The sequence below is a fragment of the Mastomys coucha genome, unplaced genomic scaffold (genome assembly GCF_008632895.1).
Source record: "Mastomys coucha isolate ucsf_1 unplaced genomic scaffold, UCSF_Mcou_1 pScaffold21, whole genome shotgun sequence".
Classification (NCBI taxonomy): domain Eukaryota; kingdom Metazoa; phylum Chordata; class Mammalia; order Rodentia; family Muridae; genus Mastomys; species Mastomys coucha.
This window is the reverse complement of record NW_022196904.1, coordinates 81,213,437-81,236,959: the sequence shown is the minus strand read 5'-3', so window position 1 is coordinate 81,236,959 and position 23,523 is coordinate 81,213,437. Positions and strand designations below refer to the sequence as shown.

The 23,523-nt window shown below is 40.8% G+C and overlaps 1 protein-coding gene across 22 annotated transcripts in view; it reads right to left on the bottom strand.

Annotated features, from left to right (window-relative positions):
• The window catches only part of Dlg2 (discs large MAGUK scaffold protein 2), a 1,953,494-nt gene that overhangs the window by 66,362 nt on the left and 1,863,609 nt on the right, over window positions 1-23,523 (bottom strand). For all 22 annotated transcript variants that reach the window (XM_031387347.1, XM_031387348.1, XM_031387349.1 and 19 more), the window contains one exon: window positions 7,359-7,535. In XM_031387347.1, the coding sequence (XP_031243207.1) occupies window positions 7,359-7,535 (177 nt within the window). The remainder of the gene's footprint in view (window positions 1-7,358; window positions 7,536-23,523) is intronic.

Sequence of the window (23,523 nt, the reverse complement as noted above, 5' to 3'; positions counted from 1 at the left end):
GAATATTTGAGTGAAATGAACTGAACAAAAATGTTCACATCTAACATCAGTTATTAACACAATATACCCCGTGGAGAAGATGGTGCTGAGAGCATCTCCCTGCATCTACCCAACACCTCAGAGCTGGGAGCATCTGCAGAAAGGCTTAAGACAAACTGCCAAGGGGAAGAAGTTCAATGAGAAGAGGCATGGCTCAGAGTCCCTTAGCTAGTTTCTTTCTCCTTTGTGTTCAGGTAATTTTTATTAACTTCTTTAGATTTTCCTAAAACAGTTGTTAGAGCTTTAGCCTTATTCTGGCTTCTTTGTATTAATTTTCTTAATTATGGAAACCACTGATTCATCTTACTCTGTCAAAATGATGGCAGTATGTAGAGAATACATAGTTATTTGATCAGAGCATGAACATAAATTCTGCATAAACTCACAGAACCCACAAGCACACATGACACGAGGTTCAGGGCAGTGTTTTGACCTGAGAATTATCTGGGCAGAACAGTTACATTTCCTCACAGAGTTCTGAGGCTATTCTTTTACTCTTCTGACTGAGTGACCTTATTCGTCTAGTTTTAGTGGGATCATCACTGAACTTTTAAAAGGTTTACAAAGAATATAGTGAGACACACATACATGTGCATGCATTTGTTTAACAATTACCATGGTTGGAAATCTATTTTGAATTGAAAGTAGATTTTTCATATGATGTATTCTGATTACAGTTTCCCTCTCCTAAGTATTCACAGATCCTCCCCACTTCCCCACTCATCAGAACCCACACTTTTATTTTATTAGAAAATAAATAAAAATAAACCAGAATAGGACCACACCAACAAACAAATAAACAAACAGAAAACCTTAACACCGGTAGAAGAAAAAAGACAATGATAGCTTATTAAGGAGACATTGCTTGGGTTCTCTTGTGAAAGAGATTGGAACATCTTCCTTCTTACTTGGGTGGGAAGTATTATGAGTGATGGGAATATGAATGATGGCTAAAGTTTTAATATGCAATTACTAATGGTTTTCATTCTTATTTGTACCATCTTGCTTGGTCCTTTGATAACCCAGCAACTTAAGTCCTGTGAACCCCACTTTGTGGCTATCAAAGCTGAGGTCTAATGCATGGCAGACTAGAAGGTGATGGGACCAGTTTGCTCTTGCTCCCTATAATAGCTGACAATGCTGTCTGCCCACATCCATGCTTTTGTAGAAATAGAACTCAGACTTGTCTTGCCTTCTTCACTCATTGGAAATTCTCAACAAACATGAGGGTTTGGAAGAGTGATACAGAGTTGAAAAGCCAATAGATAGACATTAGAGGCCTAGGCTGAATTTTCCCACATGCTATGTCCCATTCCTCCTATATCCACTGTCAAAATATTTCAAATTATATGAATTATACACAACCAGACCTAAGCATATAACCAGTAAGGAAGCAACATACCATGACAGGCTGGCCTCATATTTAGAGTAAAATTGCTTTAGACACTGAAAACAGTTTAACTAAATGCTCTTTTGCTAGCATTTCATTGCACTGCATTGTACTGCATTGCATAGCATAGCATAGCATAGCATAGCACTATGACACACGTAACTGCTCATTTTTCAGCACACAAGAAATGCCAGCAACCATCCATCACAAAACAATTACCCCATTGGTTCTTTGCATTCCTCTCTCCACAGTGGAAATGGCTGCAGGTTGCTTTTTCTTCCTTGCCTTAGCCTTTCTGTATTCTGCAAGTTCTTCCTGGGACACAGTGACTCACTTACTCCTCAAACAAAAGCTAGGGCTGAGAGATGGGCTTTAAACAGTTTAGCATTTTTTCCTTTGGCACTAAATGCTCAGGATATGACAACTGGAAAGTAGTCCTCATTTGAGTGTACAGCAAGTATTGAAAGTTGTGCTTGGCACTTTACCGATGTCTTCTATTGTATCTTACAATTTGTGAGGACTTAACATGGGGTTGGGCACTTAGTACATGTAAATCAACAACAATGTAAATCTTTGTTGAGTGAGTGACTGAATGAACGAAGTCTCCATCAGGCTATTAGTTCTGGACCTGTCTGTGAAAACTCAGACTGAAGGACTTGAAGTATCTTGTCAAGCAAGCGATGTTTCCTATTAAAAGCTCATCATTTCACCACCTCTTCTATCAACAAGAGTCTAGATTGGGGCAGGAGAGATGGCTCAGTAGTTAAGAGCACTGGCTGCTCTCCTAGAAAACTCCCCCACACCCCTCCCGGCACATGGAAACTCACAAATGTCTGTAACTTCAGTCCCAGGGTCCTCTATGGGCAACAGGCACACACAGATATACAAAATATAAATTTTTAAAAAGAGTCTAGATTAAAAAATCACATTACCTTCTCTAGTTATTTTACTCCTTTGGAAAGAGGAGTACATATTAAGGCTCCAAGATCTTTGATGAAGGAACTGGTGGACCTGTCTCTCTAGAGCCCCAACGGCAGTGACACTGCTACTATATGCTCCCTCTCACACTTCAACTCCAACAGTTATTAGGTTGTTTGAGCAGACATAATCCTTCTCACCTACTCTGGTTGCTGACCAAGTACTAGAAACATGAACTGGATGGCAGAACTTGAGTAGATCCACTCTGATACCTAGCATCTCTGCATAGCATCAAACATCTGTGCTATAAAAAGTCTTTTTCCCTTTGTCCAACACTCCTCTGGTATTTTCAGATTCTGGCCAAACATAACTGATTGGAATGCTGGACAGGGAGGAACATGCTCTGTTCCTGGGGGATCCTAAGCCCATGCTCCTTAGGCCCTAATCAAGGGGAAATTGAGATACTACCCACATGAGTGGGTGCTATGCATTACAGGTGAGCAAACATTCTAATAAATGTTAGATATGGGTTGTAGTCAATAATTAATGAATGGCCATTAGGATATACAGAGTGTGGGCCAGCCCCTGTTTTGCCCAGTTATAACCATGCAATGTCAACAACTAGAGACTCTAGGCTAAGAGCCCAGACTGTGAAGTCTCACACACCGTGACTTGAGGTCTCCTGTTGCCTCGACTTGCTAAATCTTTGACTTAAGACAGATGTTCAGCCTCTTAGGGTGTCTTTTCATGGTGGCCAGCTGAGAATAGTAAAGAAATTGCAAAGATTTACAGCAGACGCTGACTGAGATCATGTAAGGTGAGTGTTTAGCATGGAGCCATAGATGGTTGAATTAGAGCTCAGGATGAAAGGCCACTCAGATGCTGTGATAAGTGTCACTAAAGCTACCTAGACCACCATTCTGTTTCCTCCTCACCTTGTAAAAGGGAGGCAACACATGCTTTGCGCGCTTCCTACCACTGGGACCCTACTACGTGAGCTGTATACAAGGGCCTTCTTTCGGAGGGCATTCCCCAATGTGGGCCTCTAATGGTTTGAATGGAAAACTGCTCACATAGGCTTATGTGTTGGAGCACTTGTCAGAAGGCGGTGCAACCTCTTGGAGGTGGGGCCTTGCTCCAGATGAAGGGCTGCATGGGCAGAGCTCAGGGCTTAGAGTATAGGTCTGGTCCTAGGCAGAGTCCTGCCTCTGCTTTCTCAGTTTACCCAGATGTGACAGGCAAGTTGCTTCACATTTCCATAGCCACAGAGCTCTACTGTCATGTTATTGCAGCTGTACTGAACTATACCTCCTTAAACTGTGAGCCAGGGTTAACCTCTTGCCTGTAAGTTGTGTGTGTGTTGGGTATTCTGCCACAGGGATGAATAAAATAATAAGTGGCCTAAGCCTGATGCAGTGTAGGGCTGAGGAGAACTGAAACTTCGACAATTGCTCATAGAGGTATATGAAAGGGGTGTGTTCAAATCTTGGTTTAATCCCTTGTTATCAGTGTGACTCTGCCAGGATGCTTAGACTATTTGAGTTTCATTTTTATAGCTTGAAAGTACCTTATAGTAGTACTCTTAGTAGAGTGGGAAGCTATTCAACCTTGCTACCAGAGAGACCTGGACTTATTAGCTGGTAAATTACTTTCCTGCTCAGACCTCCAGTTTCTCTTTGAGGCTTCTGTGAAGATTAAATTGAAATAATATATTTTAAAACATCTGTCATGGTGCAGAATGCTATTAGCTAATGTTCCCATCAGAGCTTATATTGAAATTTAATCAACATTTTGTGGTCTTAATAAATACAGCAGGTGGAACATTCAAGAAGTGACGGTGTTATGAGTATTCTGCTCTCACAAATGTATTAATCCACTTATGAACTAAAACACAAATGGACTAATAGGCTATTGAAAGAATGGGCTTTTTATAAGAGACAACGGGGGTGGAACTTTATGTGTTTTCCTTATTATAGGATGCCCTATAGTGCCTTAGGATTTTTAGAGGCCTCATGAGTAAAACTTTCAACAGATGTGGCCACTTGACCTGTGCTGTCAGACTTCCAGAAACATGAGCCAAATAAGTCTGTATACTTTGTAACTAAGCTAGTCAGCTGTACTGGTTTATATCAACAACAAAGGTTACAACATATGGTCATAGCTCTAATGAGAAAGAATCCATCGAGAGTCTACTGCCTTTTCTCTTCTCTTGGTATCTTTATAATGGAGTCCTCATTGCTTTAGTTATGGAGTAGCCAGAAGCGTTACGTGCTGGTCTTGTGAATGATGGGATCTAGGCAGTGTTTGTACAATACTCATAGTATGCTTGGCACAGAGACATACCCCTAAGGAATGCTGACTGAACTGAATTGTATCAACTCTTTATCACTGTACCTTTCTGAGGCAAGGACAAATGAGTTAAGATGCTATGGGCTGAACTCAAATTTCAGCTCTGCCACTTACTAGATGGGTTATCTCAAGCAAACTACTTGCTTCTTTGTGCTGCAGCTCTCACTTACGAAGGGCATAATAGCAGTAATTTATCCACAGAGTTTAATGAGACTTGAACATACTAAAAACCACAAAGGGCTCCATACCAGGTCTGACATGCCATATGAGTATTTTATGCATACATTTATTCCTTATCTAAAGGAAGACTGACAGCATTCATATTATTTGCCTTACAGTTGCATTGAATGATTAAGCAGAACCATCAAAACAGAGACACCCTTGTAGAGGGTAAAATTATGCACCATTGCTGTCCATAGCGACTCTCTGCACACTCCCACATGATCTCTGGAAGCAGGCGAGAAAAGAGCTAATGAGTTGAAACATTTGCCAGTTGAATAAGTTTATTTAGATTTCAGAAAATATTTTGATTTAATTTTTAATAATGTGTGCGTTGAGAGATATATGCACTTGAGCACAGGTGCTTGGGAGAACTGAGACAGCAGATCCTCCTGGAACTGGAAGAAATGAGAGGTCGATCATGAGCCACTGACTGTGGGTGCTGGGAACAGAAATATCAAACTTGGACTCTCTGCAAGAGCAGTGCATGCCCTCAACTGCTGAGTCATCTCATATTGATTTTTAATAGCATGAGAATTAACATATGAGGGCTCCTGAAGAGATAGGAGTATCTGTGGATTTTACTTTTCTTTTTATAATTTTAAATATAAAAAAGTTATTTTTATGCAGTGAGAAAACATTATTTAATAATACATAAAATAAAATATTTTGACAAAATTAAAATCCTAAGAAAATACTCTTAAGTTTTATAATAAAATAAATACACATAATTTTACTTTGTGTAAAATATATCTGCAAGGTAGGATATCTGTATTTATTATGCAAAAGTGCAAATGAACATAAACTCAAGAGAACCTGAACAAACTTTTTCAGACCAGCTGTGGCATAACTGTTAAGATGGCTTTTTTTAAAAAAAAATATGGCTCTTTTCAAAATGTGGAAAGGCCAATTCAAGGATGATCACTGCAAGTGGAAAATAGCTTCATAGAGGGCTGTTCTTTGAGGCAAATGATGAGCGCTTGAACGAATGAATGACTATTGACATGATGGTGAAAATTGCAGTAGCTGGGGTTGGAAAGTACTGGGCTAGTGCTTTCATCCACACTCCTGTCTAAAGTGTGAATGTCTTCCTGGGTAGTCTAGAGCAATCTCAATGACAAGAATCATTTCTTTAAAATGAGCTGAGATCTATTTCTGACACAGATTTCATTCCTCCACTCTACTTCTGTCCTTGGGGACAACTGAACATGGTGGCTCTTCCCAAGAACAGCTTTGGTTAACTGCATCTGAGCAACCCGGGCCAGTCGTTGCCTTGACATAAAGATGCACAAACACACAAACAAAGCAGTGTTAGGAATCACTGTTTTAGTACTACATGAATTCAGTTTATTAAAAGGAGCATCACACAACTAGGAGGGAGAAATGGCAGATATATGAAGAGTTGGAAGTAAGAGGATGAGGACCAGATTCTCCCTCTACCATCTCCTGCTTCCTCTTTTCTCTTCCTTTTTCCAACTTCACATCAGTTCATTCTCTCCTTCCCTGTCTCGTCCACAGCATCCAATTAGTACTATGAATATATGTGCAGGTATGGGGCCATCCATTGGTGTGTGGTCAACCTACCAGGGATGATGCCCCTGATGAAAGCTAACTCTCCCTCCCCTAGCAGCCACCACCTGTCAAACCCTCCTCAGGTGGGAGTGGGAACTCATATGGGTCCCTTCCCCACCTATGCTGGGATGCTGACCAACTTTTGATTTGCTATAGTCAGTTTTGTTTCTTAGACCATGTCTTGTGCCTGATGGACATTCAATGAGAAGGGAAGTTCCTGGTAGTAGTGATTAGAGGATGCTAGGAGATACGGAGGACTTGGCTTTGAGGAAGCGTTTCCAAGAAAAGGGCTTGATATGCTTAAGAAATACATAGATTTAAAAATCTGAGCAACTAAAGGGAATGCTGGGATGGGGAATAGGATTAAATAATAGTAAAAGATGCCTGACCACCCAGCTATAGGACAGCTCAGATACCAAGCATTTGGGTAGTAAGTTGCCTTGTACAGTTGGCCTTCTGTAAATTTATGGCCAAATGATGAACCAAGGATATCAGTGCATCCGGTTGTGAATGGGCATGCAGGCACACGAGCACAGCCTTTTGCATACAGCTGCTGGGAACACCATCTAAGCAATACTTCCTTTTTCCCTCTATGCCTCATTATACTCACCAATTTTGGTAAAATCCTAAAATGTAGAGAGTGACAAATTTTGTATTCTTGTCACTTGTCACCACTGACAATTTTCTTGTAGAATGCCTATTGTACTTAAATAGTCATTCTGTGTGGAGTCTTCCCAGCCTCTCTTCCCTGCCTTTCTACTCCATAGATAGCTAACACATACACTCTCTCTCCTTCTCTCCCTCCCTTCCTCTTTTGTTCCCTCCCTCCCATGTGTGCATGCTTGCTCTCATGCACAGAAGACATCCTTACCTCCGCTTGCTGGGAATGACGCCCATCTCCTCGCTGTCCCCATCTAGTGTGACCCTTCTGGCTTGCCACCACTCATCATCGGAGGCATTGATGACATGGAGGATGTCTCCATATTTAAAACTAAGTCCTTGGCTAGGCAGCCCACTGTCCTTGCTCTTGTCATAGTCAAACATGGCTCTGAAAAAAAAAAGACAAATGACAGTATGGTTAGGACATTGATGACACTGATTTAAAGCACACACGTTTGAATTCCAACTCTTGCCCTAAACTCCATCATCTTCTGCATGGCTTCCTGGATTGTGCTACACAATTTTCTTTCTTTTTTGTTTTTTGGCCACATCCAGGTTAGTTCTTGCTTTTCCTTCCTCATTGCAGAGACAGCCTATAGGTCCCTATAGTTAGTGTCAGCTTCTTTATTTTGTGGAGACCATCACATGTAACAAGGTGATAATAAGAGATTAGACCCTCAATTTATTACTCAATTGAGATATTTTTTCTTCCTACTGGAATCAAATTTTACAAATGAAAAATAAAGAAAATGAAGAAAAACGTGGCTATCTTTCTTAAGTCTTTCCATGTATAAATAAATTCTCTTCAATATAATAGCTTATAGATTCCTGCCTTTATACTAGAGAAAAGTGATAAAAATGTAAAATAACTATCCAGAGTGACTGACTCCCCCCACCAATGGAGTACTGAGTTATCTATTACCGATCCTGGGTGCTTGAAGGGTTACTGTAATGACCTAAATAAGAGTTTAAAATGTAAAAAGTGAAAATAAAATCTGTTTGTACATGTATACAGAAAGAAAAATTCTTTGAACAGTACAACAGCTCTTTCTACTTCCATAAACCCCAGACCTGCCTCATTATCACACTTACTGCTCTGAATTGTAATCCTTTGTTGTCATGGAAGAGGTTTGACTGAACCTTTGCAAGGGTCAATGCACTGAAATTTCTAAGCCTGGCTCAGTGCCAGAGTGGGAAGCAGGATCAAAACCGTAAATGGAGTAGCTGAAGTCATGAGGATGTGACAATTTATTTCAAGTACTATATTGTCAAGTTGTTGATATATGCCCCCACATCTCATAGCCACCGCCACACACAGAGTGTCTAAGTTTGCCCAGGAGAAGAAGCAGGTGCATCCTACCACTGCCCTGTGAATTCCCTTCACTCTGCCCTGAGACTCTTTCTATCTTAACCATCGTGCATGTAAATCAAGCTAGATTTGGAGAGTAGAATTTTCTAAAATCATTAAAGCCAATCCTGGTTCTTTTCCTTTCTTCCCCCTCCCCCTCTTCTCTGTCAAAGAAATGTCACATCTGCTGCCATGGTAACCAAAAAGGGCTGAAGACAGCATTTAACTCTCAAATATCATAGAAGTCAAATTACTTACAATACAGCCATTTCCAGTATCCCTAAGTGATGTAATTTGGACAGAGTTTTTTGGTCTAAGTGCCCAGAATAAATAATTTCTTCCTTGACCATCTGCATCTTTCCTATCAAAGACTCACACAGAGCCCCATCCCAGAAAAAGTAGGGGTGGGTAAGGACAGACACCACTCCTACTGATGGCAGTTCATTGTGTGATGAGACAGAAATCAATTAACATTCCAGAGCCAAATGTGTTCAATGCGCAGTTACCTTCCTATAATAGAAACACAGGCAGCCTCTAGCATGTGGTAGGTGCTATGCAACAGAACAATGTAATGGTGAAGAACTACTAGCGAAGCCATACCCTGTTTTCACTGTGCCTTAATAGTCCCACAGCTGGTAATTGAGGCAAGCTACTTAATCTCTTCTAGGCTTCAGTTGCTCATAATATGATATAGCATGATGGGTGTTCCCTCCATTGCCGATCTATGTGGGTAAATTGCATAAAGCAATGTGCATACAGCATGTACAACAGTGCCTAGCTTACTGTGGCTAACTGTAAATATGAGCTCCTTTAGAGTAGATTCCCACAACATTCCAGTCTACAGACTGCACTTTGTGGAAAAAAAGAAAAGAAAGTTAACATACTTGTCTCTAGACAATTGTCCTGAAAAGGCCCTTGACAAGGGTGTCCTTCAGCTGATACTTGGGAACTTGGGTTTTGTAAGGATTCCTGCTAGTTTTAAACTAGTATTCCATATATGTATTCTGTACTGACACTATCACTTAGGCTGAAAATCACCGTGCTCTGCTCCAGACAGCTCCCTCCTCCCCCATTCTGGGTCTCCAACCATCTACCCAGAAGACAACACCTAAGGCCCATTGTCACAATTTCCAGAGGAAATTGACATGGCCCATGTGCCTCTGAAGAGAAAGGCTCCTGTACTTCATTTGCTGCAGAACTGTCCCTTGGTCATTTCCCCTTACTGATTTTGATTTGTTTTGTTATTATTATTTTTTGCTATTAAAAACAAATCAGTCCTGAACTTGGCTATGCTGGTCCCTATGACTCAAACTTGCAAGTGTCTTGGGAAATTCCTACATCCATGCTATAGAGCTATCTATAGCTCTTTTATAGCACATTTTCACACAGACTATTATATCTGGGACTCCACCCATCCCCGAAAAGGTTCTACAAGCATTACTACCCCTTTTCCAGAGGAGAGAGGCCCAAGGACGGGCCCCAGTATACATGGTGCAGTAGCAGCCATGCAGGGCAGTTTGGGACCCAGACTCAAGGTCTAGCTTGGTGTCTTTAGCTCGTCACTCATTCAGTCTTGGTGGAGGTCAAGGTGCTGGTGGTGACTGTATAAGGCAGCGATAGTGGCAACAGCAGCCACCACAATGTAGCCTGGAGGTTTGTAATAAACATAAAGTAAAAATTAGCAGTCTCAACTTATATGCAAGGAAAGGAGAGGACAAGTGGATTTGTCCCATGTCACATGTGTACCCATGTTGGACAATACAGCCTGCCTGACCGCAAACCCAGCTTTTGTGGCCCTTTCCCTTTAAAACTCCTTTTCTCAGCCTGCTGCCCGGGACCATGACCTAGCAATGCCAATGACTTTAGATTTCTCCTCTAAGACTGACTTCCCATTGTCTCTAAATTTCCCAAGCAACCCCATTTGTTAATGCTCATTGCAGGATTTCTCATCTTGAAAGTACTGCTTGCTGGCTTAGCAACAGACCTCAAGCTTGGAGGACAGAGTTAAGAAAGGGAAGCCTTCACTGGGAAGGCCGGAAGACAGGGTTAGACTGCCTGAGCTTGGTGGTCCTTACGTTTATTTCAACTGTAAAATAGTATCCACCACCTTTAAGAGTTGGGGTGGGCATTAACAAACACGTAAAGTAGCACAGTACCTTGGCATCAGAGAGTGCTCAACAATGTAATTTAGAGCTCCGTGGCTTCCAGAATATGGGTCACACCCATGCTAGCTAGTATCTATCTTCCTTATTGTGTGCAAAGACATCTTAAGTGCTCCTTTCTGGCTTCTAGAACCAGTTTTAACATAAGGCCAAAGCAGAGCCTCAGCTCACATCTCTGGAAACGCTCCAGGTCATTGCTGAAAGCCCCTTTCTGCACACATCAGTATCTCCATATGTGATGAATAGGGATCTGGAGATTATTCTCGATAGTCCTCACCAGATGAAACACTTGCCCTACTGTGTGCTCTCCATTCCTGAGAATATCCAAAGGGCAGTATCCTGCTTCTTCCTGAGGCAGCAGATGCCCTGGCTGAGGAACTTAGCTTGGTGCTGTTTCCATGTGCTCTGTTTATCTTGGCCAATCTGCCCCGCTAGGATTATACAGATTCCGGCTTATCTGTTCCTAAAACCCAGCAGCTGACACATTTCAGCTTATGTCTCCTTTGGATATTAATGGATTCCCACGTCTGGGAAAATGCTACAGTGCCCTGTCACCTAATTTAAGAAGCGATAAGCTGTTTTTAATTTGCTTTATGTGCTAATTCATCACAACAGCTTTTATAAAATGCCATTAAGATTCTCACTTGCACCCAGGGTACTTTTTAACAAGTCCATTAAGACAAGTGATATTTTCCACAAACAACGCAATGGCTTTCTCATTCCTCCTGCCTCTCCTGAACTGCAATGTGTGGTGCCTCTTTGCCAACTGGGAAAGTCTAGTAAAGAAAGAGGGAAGCTTCTGCTTGCTCATCCTTGTGGCTGCATATGGTAGCTGTAAAATCTCAGGGCACCCAACCGCACAGTGAGTAGGAAGTGTCCAACTACATTCTAGGGCATTTTATCTTCCCTGCCTTGCTTAAGTTACTAGGTAGGCGAGACAGCACATGCGCAGCATTAAAGTTTTAGGAACACCTGGTAAGGATGTTTAGAGCTTGTTATCCCTAAGAGACCCGTGATTTGGTGACAATATTTATATTAGCACCATGGGTTAAGATTGGAAGTTATTAGCAACCTATTGGGTGCACATTGAGTTCATACAGCGAGTTTGCAACATACATAGTAGCTTTTGATTACTGATGAGGAAATAAAGTTGTGCAATATAAGTGATATATCCAGTGTCAGAAGATATACCAGGGATGTGTAGAGGGAAGATGAGGGCTTTAAATCTGACCAGGGATGTGTTCTATGCTGGTGAGAATTCTGACCCGTCTCTTTCAAGGTAGGATAGCAGAGAATGATGAAGACTGTCAGAAGCAGTACCAAAAATCTGAAAAAAAAATTTGCTGTGATTTTTGAGTGTAAAAGATGTGGTAAAAAGAATGATGTCCCTAACCTAATGTGTAAAATGACTATACCTCAATCTCTCCACCTTGGGGAATGTGATACACTAAATGGTGTAGAGATGGTTAAGTTGAAGGTCTTAACTTGGAGAGATTTCCCTAGATTACCTGAGTGTTCTCAAGTTAACAGCATGATGGAAGATGAAAGTACAGGAGGAGACTCTAGAGATGTAGTTTAAATAGGTGACCACAGAGGTGTAATTTTAATAGGTGACCTTGTTAAGAAATTAGATTCTGTCAACAAACAAGACAAGTGGAAAGCAGATTCTCTCTGGCAGCCTCCACAGTGGGGACAGGCTGCTGATAGCTTTCCTTTGATCTGCTGTGACTTACAGAACTATAAGTCAAGACATTTGTGTTCAAATTATTAGATGTAGAATAAATTGTGGTGGTGATGACACAAAGCTGGTATCTATTTCTGTGCCAGACACAGTGTATTCTATAACAAATACCTAGGAACAGCTTTGGAATTGGACCCTGGGAGGAGGTCAAAAGAATGCTGTGGTATGTGGTAAAAAAACCTCTGTTACCTCAACAAATACCAGCAATAATGATGATATTAAGACGAGCAGTGAAGCTTCCCCGACTTCCCTGTCTGTAGGTTTGGGGCATGTGGGTGTGAGACCATGTTACTGCCAACTAGGAAATGGAAAAATGTGTTAGTGGGATAGGGTCATACAGTTAGATGAAAAACGAGAAGGTAGATTGTTGTAGAAAGAAAAATGGCTCCCCCCCTCAAAATGTCCATGTATTAGTCTCTAAAACAGTGGTTCTCATCATGACCCCTTCATAGTAGTCATATGTCAGATATCTTGCATGTCAGATATTTTTATTACAACATTAGTAAAATTATAGTTATGAAGTAGCAGCAAAAATAATTTTATGGTTGGGGGGTGGTCACCATAACATGAAGAACTGTATTAAAGGGTTGCAGAATTAAGAAGGTTGAGAACCACTGCTCTGGAACCTTATGTGACATAAAGGACATACAGATATGCCTACAATCCAGGAAGGTAGAATCAGGGGACTTCACCTATCTGGGTTGGCTCAGCCTGAACATACAAGTCTTTGAAAAATGACAAGAGACAGCAATGTGGAGCTGATAGAGACTGGTATGAGGACTGAAGCAAGGCCATGAATTGGGAAGAAGAGAGTTTGTGACAGCAGCAATGTAGAAATAACACAGGAGATTAAGAGCAGCATCTTTTGTAGATGTAGATTGTAGGGCAGGGAGTAAGGACGGGTTACCTGTGTCTGATGGTCTTATCACCCATTACTGATTATTTGGAAATAAAAACAATTATTAAGCAATGTTAATAACCTTTTGAATACCTACTATGGCTTGGTCATAAGCAGAGTACTTTTGCTTTATATAATTTCATTAACACAAACATTTCTACAGTTTAATTCTTAGGAAACATTATGAAATCGACATTTGCTTTGCTTAATTAGGAAGCCAAAGCATACAAGCAGCAGATTTTTTTTTTTTGTCCTCTAAAGTTGCAAAGCATTGTGCCCTTGATTGCTTTGGGGCAGCCTACATTAAAAGCCTGCAAGGGGAACGACTTTCACTTCCTATACTGGACCAGAAGCTATGGCAAGTCAGTTGCTCCTGGCTCCAGCCTGAGAAGAGACCTAGGAAAAGCATTTATAAACGAAGGAGTGAGTCAGTACTGCCTTCTGTGCTGTGAACTTGTTTAGGCTGGAAAAGCTGTTGTTTCCATGACAACTTTAAGGCTCAAGAAACAGGGTGCTTCAATTCAATTTCCTTAGACCTGTGAAATTCAGGCCTCGGCTTGATTAGAGGAGGCCTGTCTCTCACCTTTCTGTGCAACAAGAGAAAGAACCAAACCAACAAAATATAGAAAGTATGCCCACTCTGCTCATCTCCATGGATGGGTTCCGTTTTAAACACTAAGGTAAGCTACTGTGAACAGTGCAAAGACGTTATACTAAGGAGACACATTCAAGACAGCCCGCCTCTTTTTCAAAGGCTGACATTGAGGAAATTATTGGGGTAATTTGAGTTTCAAATTTATTTACAAAATGGAGTCAATCACTTCTGCATATCATATATTTGCAGGGATTCACTGAGAATCTTTAGGCATATCGTAGGACAACAGTTCCTTCACCTCACCTCTTCCTTGTCAAGAGGAGTGAACAGCTATTTCTTAACTACAGCAAGGGCAACTTGAGATGGTATCTTTTTAATGTGATATAAAAATACATACATAGTAAATTTTCTCAAAATGTGTTCCCTCGGGTGTGTGGGGAAGAAAGCTAGACTGAAGTAGAAACATATGACCTTTAGTTGCTCTCATTTTAAAAATCAGGAATTGCCATCTGTTGTGTTTCCCTCTTAAAACACTCATTTTCTTACTCATGTACATAACCAAGAGTGTTTTTAAAACATAGAGGGCATCCTGGAAGTGGAATTGAGGGCAGGAGGACAGGACAGAACACAGTCCCACTTTGTAACCTTTCTACTTTAACTACTTTGTGTTATAGTTTGCATATCATTAAGAAGATAAGGAAGAAGGAGGAGGAGGAGGGGGAGGAAGAGGAGGAGGAAGAAGGAGGAGGAGGAGGGGGAAGAAGAAGGAGAAGGAGGAGGAGGAGAAGGAGGAGGAGGAAAAGAAAAAGAAGAAGGAGGAGGAGGAGGAGGAAGAGGAGGAGGAGAAGGAGGAGGAGAAGAAGGAGAAGGAGGAGGAGGAGGAGGAGGAGGAGGAGGAGGAGGAGGAGGAGAAGAAGAAGAAGAAGAAGAAGAAGAAGAAGAAGAAGAAGAAGAAGAAGAAGAAGAAACAAGAAGTCAACAACTCAATGTATTTGTCCTGTTTTAATCTTTTGTCTCACAAGATGCTTTGAAGAAGCAAGGATAGTTTTTCATGCAATTAATATTAATGTTCAACTCATAGGACTATGTTTGGGTTGCAGGGATTAACTAGCCTCGTGTTTGAGTTAGCTAGCTTTCCATCACCAAAAATCATATTCAAGAAAAACAACTTAAAGGGGGAAGGCTAGTTTTCACTAAGAGTTTCTAAGAAGACATTAATTTGGCTCTATACTGTGGGATTGTATTAAGACAGAATGTCAACACTAAGATTACATGGTGGAGAAAAGCTGTCCATCTCATGGTGGCCAGGAACACTCAGAGACTAACTGAAGAAGTGGTCAGAGGCAATTTTACGTCATAATCCTAGTGACCTCTAGCCCCTGAAATGTCCAACACTTACCAGTACTCATTTCATTATGACTTCACTGATGAATATATCCATCTCATGATCCAAAAGTCATCATACCTCCAAGCAATACTATGTAGAGGACCAGGCCTTTTTTGATACATGAGCTTTTGGGATCTTTTAGATCAAAACTATAATATTCTTAAACCTCAGAAATTTTTCTTGTGCCCTCTTACTGCAACTTTTAACCTTTTCATATTTTTGCTTATATAAACTCAGGAGTCAGGGAGTTTCACATTCATCCAGTTTCAGTCTGATAACAGAGCAGATGATCAGTAGAAACAGTTTGTTTTCAGCATCAACTTTCACAGGGAAATTTCAAGAATTCTTTAGTTTTCTCAGAAACAACATTGTTCCTTAAGTAGCTAGGAACAACAGGCAAGGGGGATCAGAGTGCTAACCAGCATGGGCTGGCCTGTCTTTTTAAAGAAATCATGAGGAAGCAGCACCATTACTACCTTTTAAGTAGAAACACATTGTCTCATGGTAAAGGGAAGCATATGGTCCTAATATTACTTCAAATATTTTGAGGATCATGATGGGTGAGTTTTCCTGTCCAGGTGATTTATCCTACGTAGCCATTTATTTCCTCATCTACTTTAATATTCACATGGATTTAGTGAGGGGGGGTGTAGTATCTACGAGCAAATCAGTCTTCATTCTTCGAGACAAATTCATCCCTGTCAATCCTTACAAAGAGTCGGTTACCTAAGATGACGGTGCTTATTAAGTTACAACCAAGGAACAGTAGTGTAGTAAGCTTTACACCATGATAGACCTAGGTGTTTAATTTTCTGTGACTCAAAAATGAAGGCATTATTCCATTGTTATAGAAGGGAAATTTTATGATGTATCAGACTATGGAAAGTGGCCTAGGCCATTTAATCATTCAAACCTCACGAGGCAGTCTTATACAGGCTTGGAGTAGATTGAGAAAACACCAATTTCTGCTGTACCAGGGAATTACACAGCTATTGTCAGGACCGAAGATAGAACTAATTGGGTGCTGAAGTCCTTACAGGCTAAGCCTCCCTGGAGTTGTCACATTTTGATTATAATTTAGACACCGTCATTGCTTCCAGGAGTGACAACTGTCTATTTTTTTTTCTCCCCTCTTTTTGTTCTCCAGTGTTACTGATTTCCTCAGGGACACAGTGTGAACATGTTTCTCATGCATGGGGTCCTGCTTGTCGATCATTTCAGACACCTTATTATCAGCATCTTCGTGTATTGGGTCCTCTCCCACCTGCCTTCTCTCTCAAGGTGTCCTGGAACCTGTCAGATTAATTTTCACTATGGGCTTGAATGACAAGTCTGCCAACTCCATCATAGGGAGGCATAAACAGACTTGAACCTGCCCAAGGGCAAAGCTCGATGAACCATAGTGAATGGTATTTGAGTTTTCAGGGTTGGGGGAAGCTGTAAGGCAGAGTCATCTTAAAATCTGTATTGTTTACTCTCAAATACCATCAGTTGGAGCTTCATAAACTAAAATGTGGAAAAGGGAGAACATAGACAGTGTGGAGAGTTCTTATATTCTGGTTTTGTGTATTAGCTACTGAGATTCTTTCACTCAGAGAGAGACTTCAAGGGGCAGACACAGCCCCAGTTGTAGCCCTTTCTTTCTGGCCAATTTTTCAAATTACCTGTCAGAGTACCACTGTCACCAATTTAAAAGTTTGGAATGGAGAAAAAGAAGAAATATTCCTATAAGATAGGTCACGAGTACTGACTGAACCATTAACATTCAAGCATCTAAGTCAATATCTGGACAATTTATAATGAAGCAGAGGCATCAGAGTCTTGGATTCTTTGTTATTTTAAGCATTTGTGTAATTTTTAGCAAATCACTGAACCCTTCTATACTTAAGCTTATGGAAATACACAGCAAAGGATAAACACCTATGTTCAAAGGGCCCTATACAGTTACATGAAAGCTTTCAGATGTGAGTATCTTCTCAGTATTTAGTAATCGATTAAGACTATCCCTTGCAAATCCCAGCCCTTGGGCCTAGTGTTGCTAACTGGAGAATCAACAAGGGCCGTAATCCTGGATGTTACTGTTGAACGCTTACTGACTAGAGACAACTGAGGCGGTGCATAAAGTTCATTTCCCCAGGAATTCATGAAATATGGAAGAAAGAAATCCAAGAACATTTGATATGAATGCTCCAAATCCCTAGTTCTAAATTGTAGTTGTTGTTTTTGGAATAAGTAACAAAATGTTCCTACCTCACAATGTTAGGTTGCTGTGCAAGCTTTCAACATTCCCAGGTATTGGGTTTGTTACACTCTTAGTCATTTTCCCCCCTCTAGAAAACCAGTTGGGAGACACAGGCTTCACTGTGATGGGGAAGCCCTGGAGTTGGACAACCTTTACCTCCACACCTCCCATGTGATTCTCAGGCTTCCATCATCACCTAATGGGTGGGGTGGACGGAGAGGACACGCTGCTACCATACTTCCCCAGGTGAGCACACTGAGTTCAGAACATAAGCAAGCTTCCATGAATGAAAACAAGAATACTCATTTCAATATTAAATGGTGCATTATTTAGAATATATTTCCTAAGTACTTTAGGCACCGCTGGCTTTTCTGAGAATTTAGACATGAAGAATCAGCTTGATTCCAGCCCTTGGAAACTTATGTAAGGCAGGGAGTGTAGGTAATGAGGTGCATTCATTTGGCTACTTAGTCACTCAGCAAATGTTGGGCACTTGTGAAACAATGACAGTCTGGTGCCTGATATACTTAAGGAAAGAGAAACATTAAAAGTCATGGCCTAATAGAATTTACATTTTAATGAGGGGAGATAAGCAAAACCATAAACCCACGCACATGCACACACACACACAGAGACACACACAGAGACATATACACAGACACAACCAGGCAAAAAGAGAGAAAATTACAAGGTTGTAATCGCAGTGAAAAGGATAAAAATAGAGCAGGGAGCTTGAGGGTTAGCACTGTGGGGTGGATGACAGCACAGTGGCAGTAATGCTTTTGTTTTAGATAAAGGTCAAGCTGTGACTTGCTTGATGTCAGAGTCAAGGCTTGAAAGTGGTGCAGGAATGGGTCATGTGCGCATCTGAGGAGAAAGTGCCCTGATGAAGCAGAGTGGACAAGACCAAGGCCCTGGAGATAGTTCCAACTGAGTCCAGCAGACTATGTCAGAAGAGCATAATTGAAGAGCAGGAACCCATCTTTGATGTTAAGAAGCTTTGAGGGAAGGGACCACAAACCCCACTCAGCAGAAAAGTGGCCTCATATATTCTAGCCCTACTGTTTGAGGCTGCCTCCCTTGGGCGTGGAACTCTATCGGGAGAGACTGCAGTGATCGAGACCTTACACTCCTGAGGCCTCAAACCTCTTCTCTTGGCCACTCAGTCTTAAGCACTCATCTGGGCTTGGCCACCAACCCCTCCCCTTCCTTTTCTCAGATACCTCGCCACAACTTGAACTGGAATTGTGGACTTCTTTTTTTCTTTTAGTCAATACTTTTTAACATTGTGAGGAAGTAGAAGGATTGACTGCTACTTCACAGATATATTTTATATATACAACTATCTATTGTATGTGTGTGTTTAAACCATCCAGCAAATTTCAGTCCCAGACACCCATAACCTTCTGTAGCAACCTTCATGCTAGAGAATACCACTTCATCCCCACTCTCGGTGAAAGTGCCATTCTGCACACTATTTTACTGTTGATCTTCTGGGTTCCAATTCCTCTGCCTATGGCTGTACTTTTCCTTCTGGAATCTCCTCTTAAGGCTAGGAGGCACACTTTTACTCATCCTGTGGTCTTCCATGAAAGGAAGTGCTAAAATTAATTGAAGTCAGAGTCCAACCAGCATACCTTTAGGAAATTATTTTATTTCCTTGGGTCTCCTGCGGTTCCCTCATCTTTAAAGTGGGATTAAAAGATACCAGTATTTTTACATTCATTTTTTTACTCTCTTTTGCTTTAACACCTAAAGTGAGGTTGTTTAACTATCAATATTATCTTATTATTTAACTGAGAGAATTTCACTTTTCTTGGTAACATATAAGGTGAATACAACATCAGGGACAACCTCCATTCAGTGATCATAGGAGAGATCTTCTCTTAGGTTATAGTGCTTAATGAGATAATGGGGGGAAGCCCTATAGTGGAATGTGGAACTGTATATTCCTGCGTGTGCATGTGCTCACACTGTTCTTGTACTGTAGGTGGGTTGTCATTTAGTCACTTCATTATATCTTCTTCATCTACTTATACTTAATTTTTGGAAGACACTAGACTCTTCTCAGTGACTTCAAAAGTGCTGAAGGGCTGAGAAGCCCAAAACTGGTGGTCTGAGTTTTGTTCAGTATGAGCTTTGTGTAGCTGCTTTACTTAATTGAATGCGATTTTTAATAGAAATGTCTCCAGCTTTCCAAATAGCTCGGAAATTTAAAGAGAATTGAAGACTAATAAAATTCAGAAAGTTAGTGTCTATACACTTATAGTTTACTTAAACATTATTAGTATGTTCCCAATAGCAGAATGCTTTAACTTTAGTGCTAAAAGGGTGAGAACATGTACCCAGAGTCAACCATCCACCCATTCTTTCAGTAACACATTGACCACTATGCGTTCTGGGACAGAATAGTGAGAAATGATGGCAGAGACTGGAAATTCTTCCCAGTTCGGCTGCTCACCTCCTCTGGAGCTATGGCAAAGGCCCTTAAAATTCTGTAAATTTGCAATTTACAGGCAAATACTGTGTATTAGACAATGCTGGTACTGGGGAATTCTGGTAAAACTCACACCAGGAGCTTGGTGTACAGACACATGCTATAGCTGCAAGAATAATATGTATAGGTCCAGAAACTCAGCTTTTTGAGAATAGAACAATGACTCATTCCTATCTTCTGTTGTTTAAATATTGATTCATGTAACAGCCCTCTGGCTCCTATGAAATTCCAGATCTGGGACTCATGGTTCTCCTAGCAGTAAAAGCCAGGGGAACTCAGGGCGGAACAAAGGATGATGTTGTCTTTCCATGGGAAAAAGGAATCAGACCACCCAGCATTGTGGCTGTGAAGGCAGCTAATGTAACTTTTAGATGCTGGAAGCCAGATGATCATGCTTTCAAATGTATCCAGATAACACCCAGGGAGTGTGGAGTATAACACTAGATGTTGGGTGGTTGGGAGGTAGGAGGTAAATAAAAAAAAATGCCATTAAGAATTTTACAGGCATGGCAGTTGAAGAAGAAATAATTCCAGTATGATGCTTCATAAAAATTGAATGGATAAAGAACGTATAAATATGTACACTGGAGAGAAATGAACCCGACTCTGGGCAGGGAATGTGGGTGGGGTGGCTCAAGTTCACATGGCCAGGACTAGGGGAGGTTCAGATACTTGCTTTGGCAAGCTCTACATAATTTATGTGCAAAGTCTCAGAGTTTTACTGCCAGAAAAAAAATAAACAAACCAAAATCATGTCTAGAAGCAACATCTGAAAGTCTGACTGAACAGAAAGAAAGATAACTTCTGGCCTGTTTGCACTCCTGGTGCTCAGAAACCACGAGACCCCCACTCCCCACCCCCCATGAGGAATTCTGGATATCATTCAATCAAAGCACAAAAACTTTCATGCCAGAGAACCTGTTGCCGAATACTTAAAGTGATGAATATTTTCTTTTATTGACACCAATGCCATCTCTAAGCTCCTATGGAATCTCACAGATGTCTATTGGCTTTAAAAATAGAAGCCTGATAGAAATTCTCCTTGCAATATTTTTGAAGTCTTCAACAAGGGCTTCATGAGGTAACTAGAGAAATGGTGATTGTGTCCTGAGTTCTAATTACAGGAATGGAGAGGGATGGAAGTGTATAGTCATCTCACTAGGAGAATGCACAGCCACTCAACAGAAATCAATTCCTTAAGCATTTGTTGTGTGTGGTCTGAGAAGGGTCCTTTCTGTAGAGAGGCTATTGTGCCGAGGGACAAGAGGGGGTTTCTTGGAAGAAAAGAAATCTTATTAGAAATTTGTCACATTCTTAGGGAATAAGAGATAGGTTCATGGAGGACGCCACGGCACATCATTTTGTGTGCATGTACAAGGACTGACAACAATTTGTCAGATGAACAGTTCCACCAAAGAGGCAAAGGGATGAGAGAACTCTACGTATAGTTTTCCCATGTTAGTCAAGACTCAGATTTGATTATGTCTCAAATGGCAAACCACCATGTATTGGGCCATCAGCTCTGACAGAAGTGAGAAAATTGGACAGGAAAACATAAGAGGAACTGGACTCTGCTAGCTGGTCCTGGCAAAGTCTACATCCAGTAGACAAAAGCCAGGATAGGGCTAGAGATGTCTAGATGAGAAGGCAGAAGTGAGAAGCATTCAGAGTGCCAAACTGACCCCTAGCTGGAAGGGCCTTTGGACTAGAAAGATCTACGACTATAATAATCAGTTCCCAAAGTGAAGCCACGATTTCTATTTTCTGCTTTGCAGTCTGCTGTCACACAGTGATCATAACAACTGTCTGTGAACTACCATGGAGCTGGCCTCTGTCCATTACGCATTGTCTATGTACTTTGTATTCTGACCTGGGCCCCAGAAGTTAGTAAGGACTTTTTGCTTATCTTAAATACTGTGCTTAATGCTGAAGGTAAAGCAAAATGTAGCAACCCATTTACACTCAATTTATGAACCGAGTTGGTGAGACAGTACTGCAAGCAGATCAATTATACTTAGAGTTTATTAGATATCACAGTGGAAGCTTTTAGGATCTGTAGAGAAAACTAAGGCTAGCCTAGTCTGAATGTTAATGGTGACCAACACCAGTGGCTGTTGCTTTTACTGGGTTAGCCAGATGGCCTTCTCCATAAGATCACAAGGTGATTCTAGTGGTATAGGGCATTAAACATAGTAAAAGGGAAATGTTTTTACAACCCAAGCTCTAGATGATAAACATTAGTTGAAATTTCACCTATCCTTAGACATTCCTAAATTACCTTTAATTTTGTTCAAAGATTATTTTGTAAATGTTGCGAAGAAAGATTCAGAGTCTCCAGTCTGCATCCTCACGTCCACCTAGCCACGTGCTTCCTGTCTTGAAGCAAAGGTTAGAAAGCATCGAGAAATGTAGGTGCCTCACTATTGAGTTTTATGTATACCAATAATAAGCTATAGAATTAATAGGTAAGATAAAGTCCTGATTCTGACTAAATTTTCCAAAAAAGAAAGTTAGTGTTGCATTTTAAAGAAATGACACATATAGGGCTGGGTATGGCAGCACATATCTTTAATATCAGCACTTGTAAGGCAGAGGCAAGTAGATCTCAACTTCAGAGGCAAGTGGATCTCAGCTTCCAGCCTGGTGTCTGTAAGTGAGTTCCAGGTCAGCCAAGGTTACATACTGAGAATCTGTCTCAAAACTAAATAAGTAAAATAATTTTTTTTTTTTAAAAAAAAAAAATGACTTACTCACTGGTAAGTTAAGGGTAGGGAGAATTTTCTTTTGCAGACTTGTGAACATCTGAAGGGAAGTATCCTGTTGTTAACTTAATCAAGACAGCCAGTTCAGCAAGGAGGAACTTGTGCCTACAGGCTGAGATCAATTCCAACAAGCGGGGATATTCACAAGGGGCCCTTTTCAATTTCATTTAATCAGTTAGAGAAGATGGAGTTACCAACTCTGAGTGAGAAAGGATATCTACAAGATCGGCAGACAAACATGTATCCGAGAAGTAATTTATTTAATAATCCACAGAGATGCAGGTTATGACCACTCTAAATTATGTCTTGCTGTGGTCTTTTGCTTGTATAAAATCTCCCACAGGGAGCGATTACATGCATCTTTGAGTCTCTCTATCTTTCAATACCTGACACATTTAATAAGTCTGGTGAGTTTATATGGTTTTGATCATGTTTTTCTTCCTTTTAATATTTTTTATAAGTGAAATATGTTAATGCTCGCCCCCCCCCCTTTTAGGTAATTGTGTCCCAGTGTATTTACTGTTACGTAGTCTGGGATTAGTAAGTGGAGCAACCGAGGAAGGAACATAACCAGAAATATAGCATTGATTACCACTAGAATAGGCATTTTAAAGAGATTAATTAGCATTGAATAGTAAGAGCACAGTAGATTTGGTATCATTCTTTTCATTTTACAAATAGGAAAAGATAGTCACATATATTATGTGCATTTGAGCATAGGCACATACCATGTACATTGCTGAA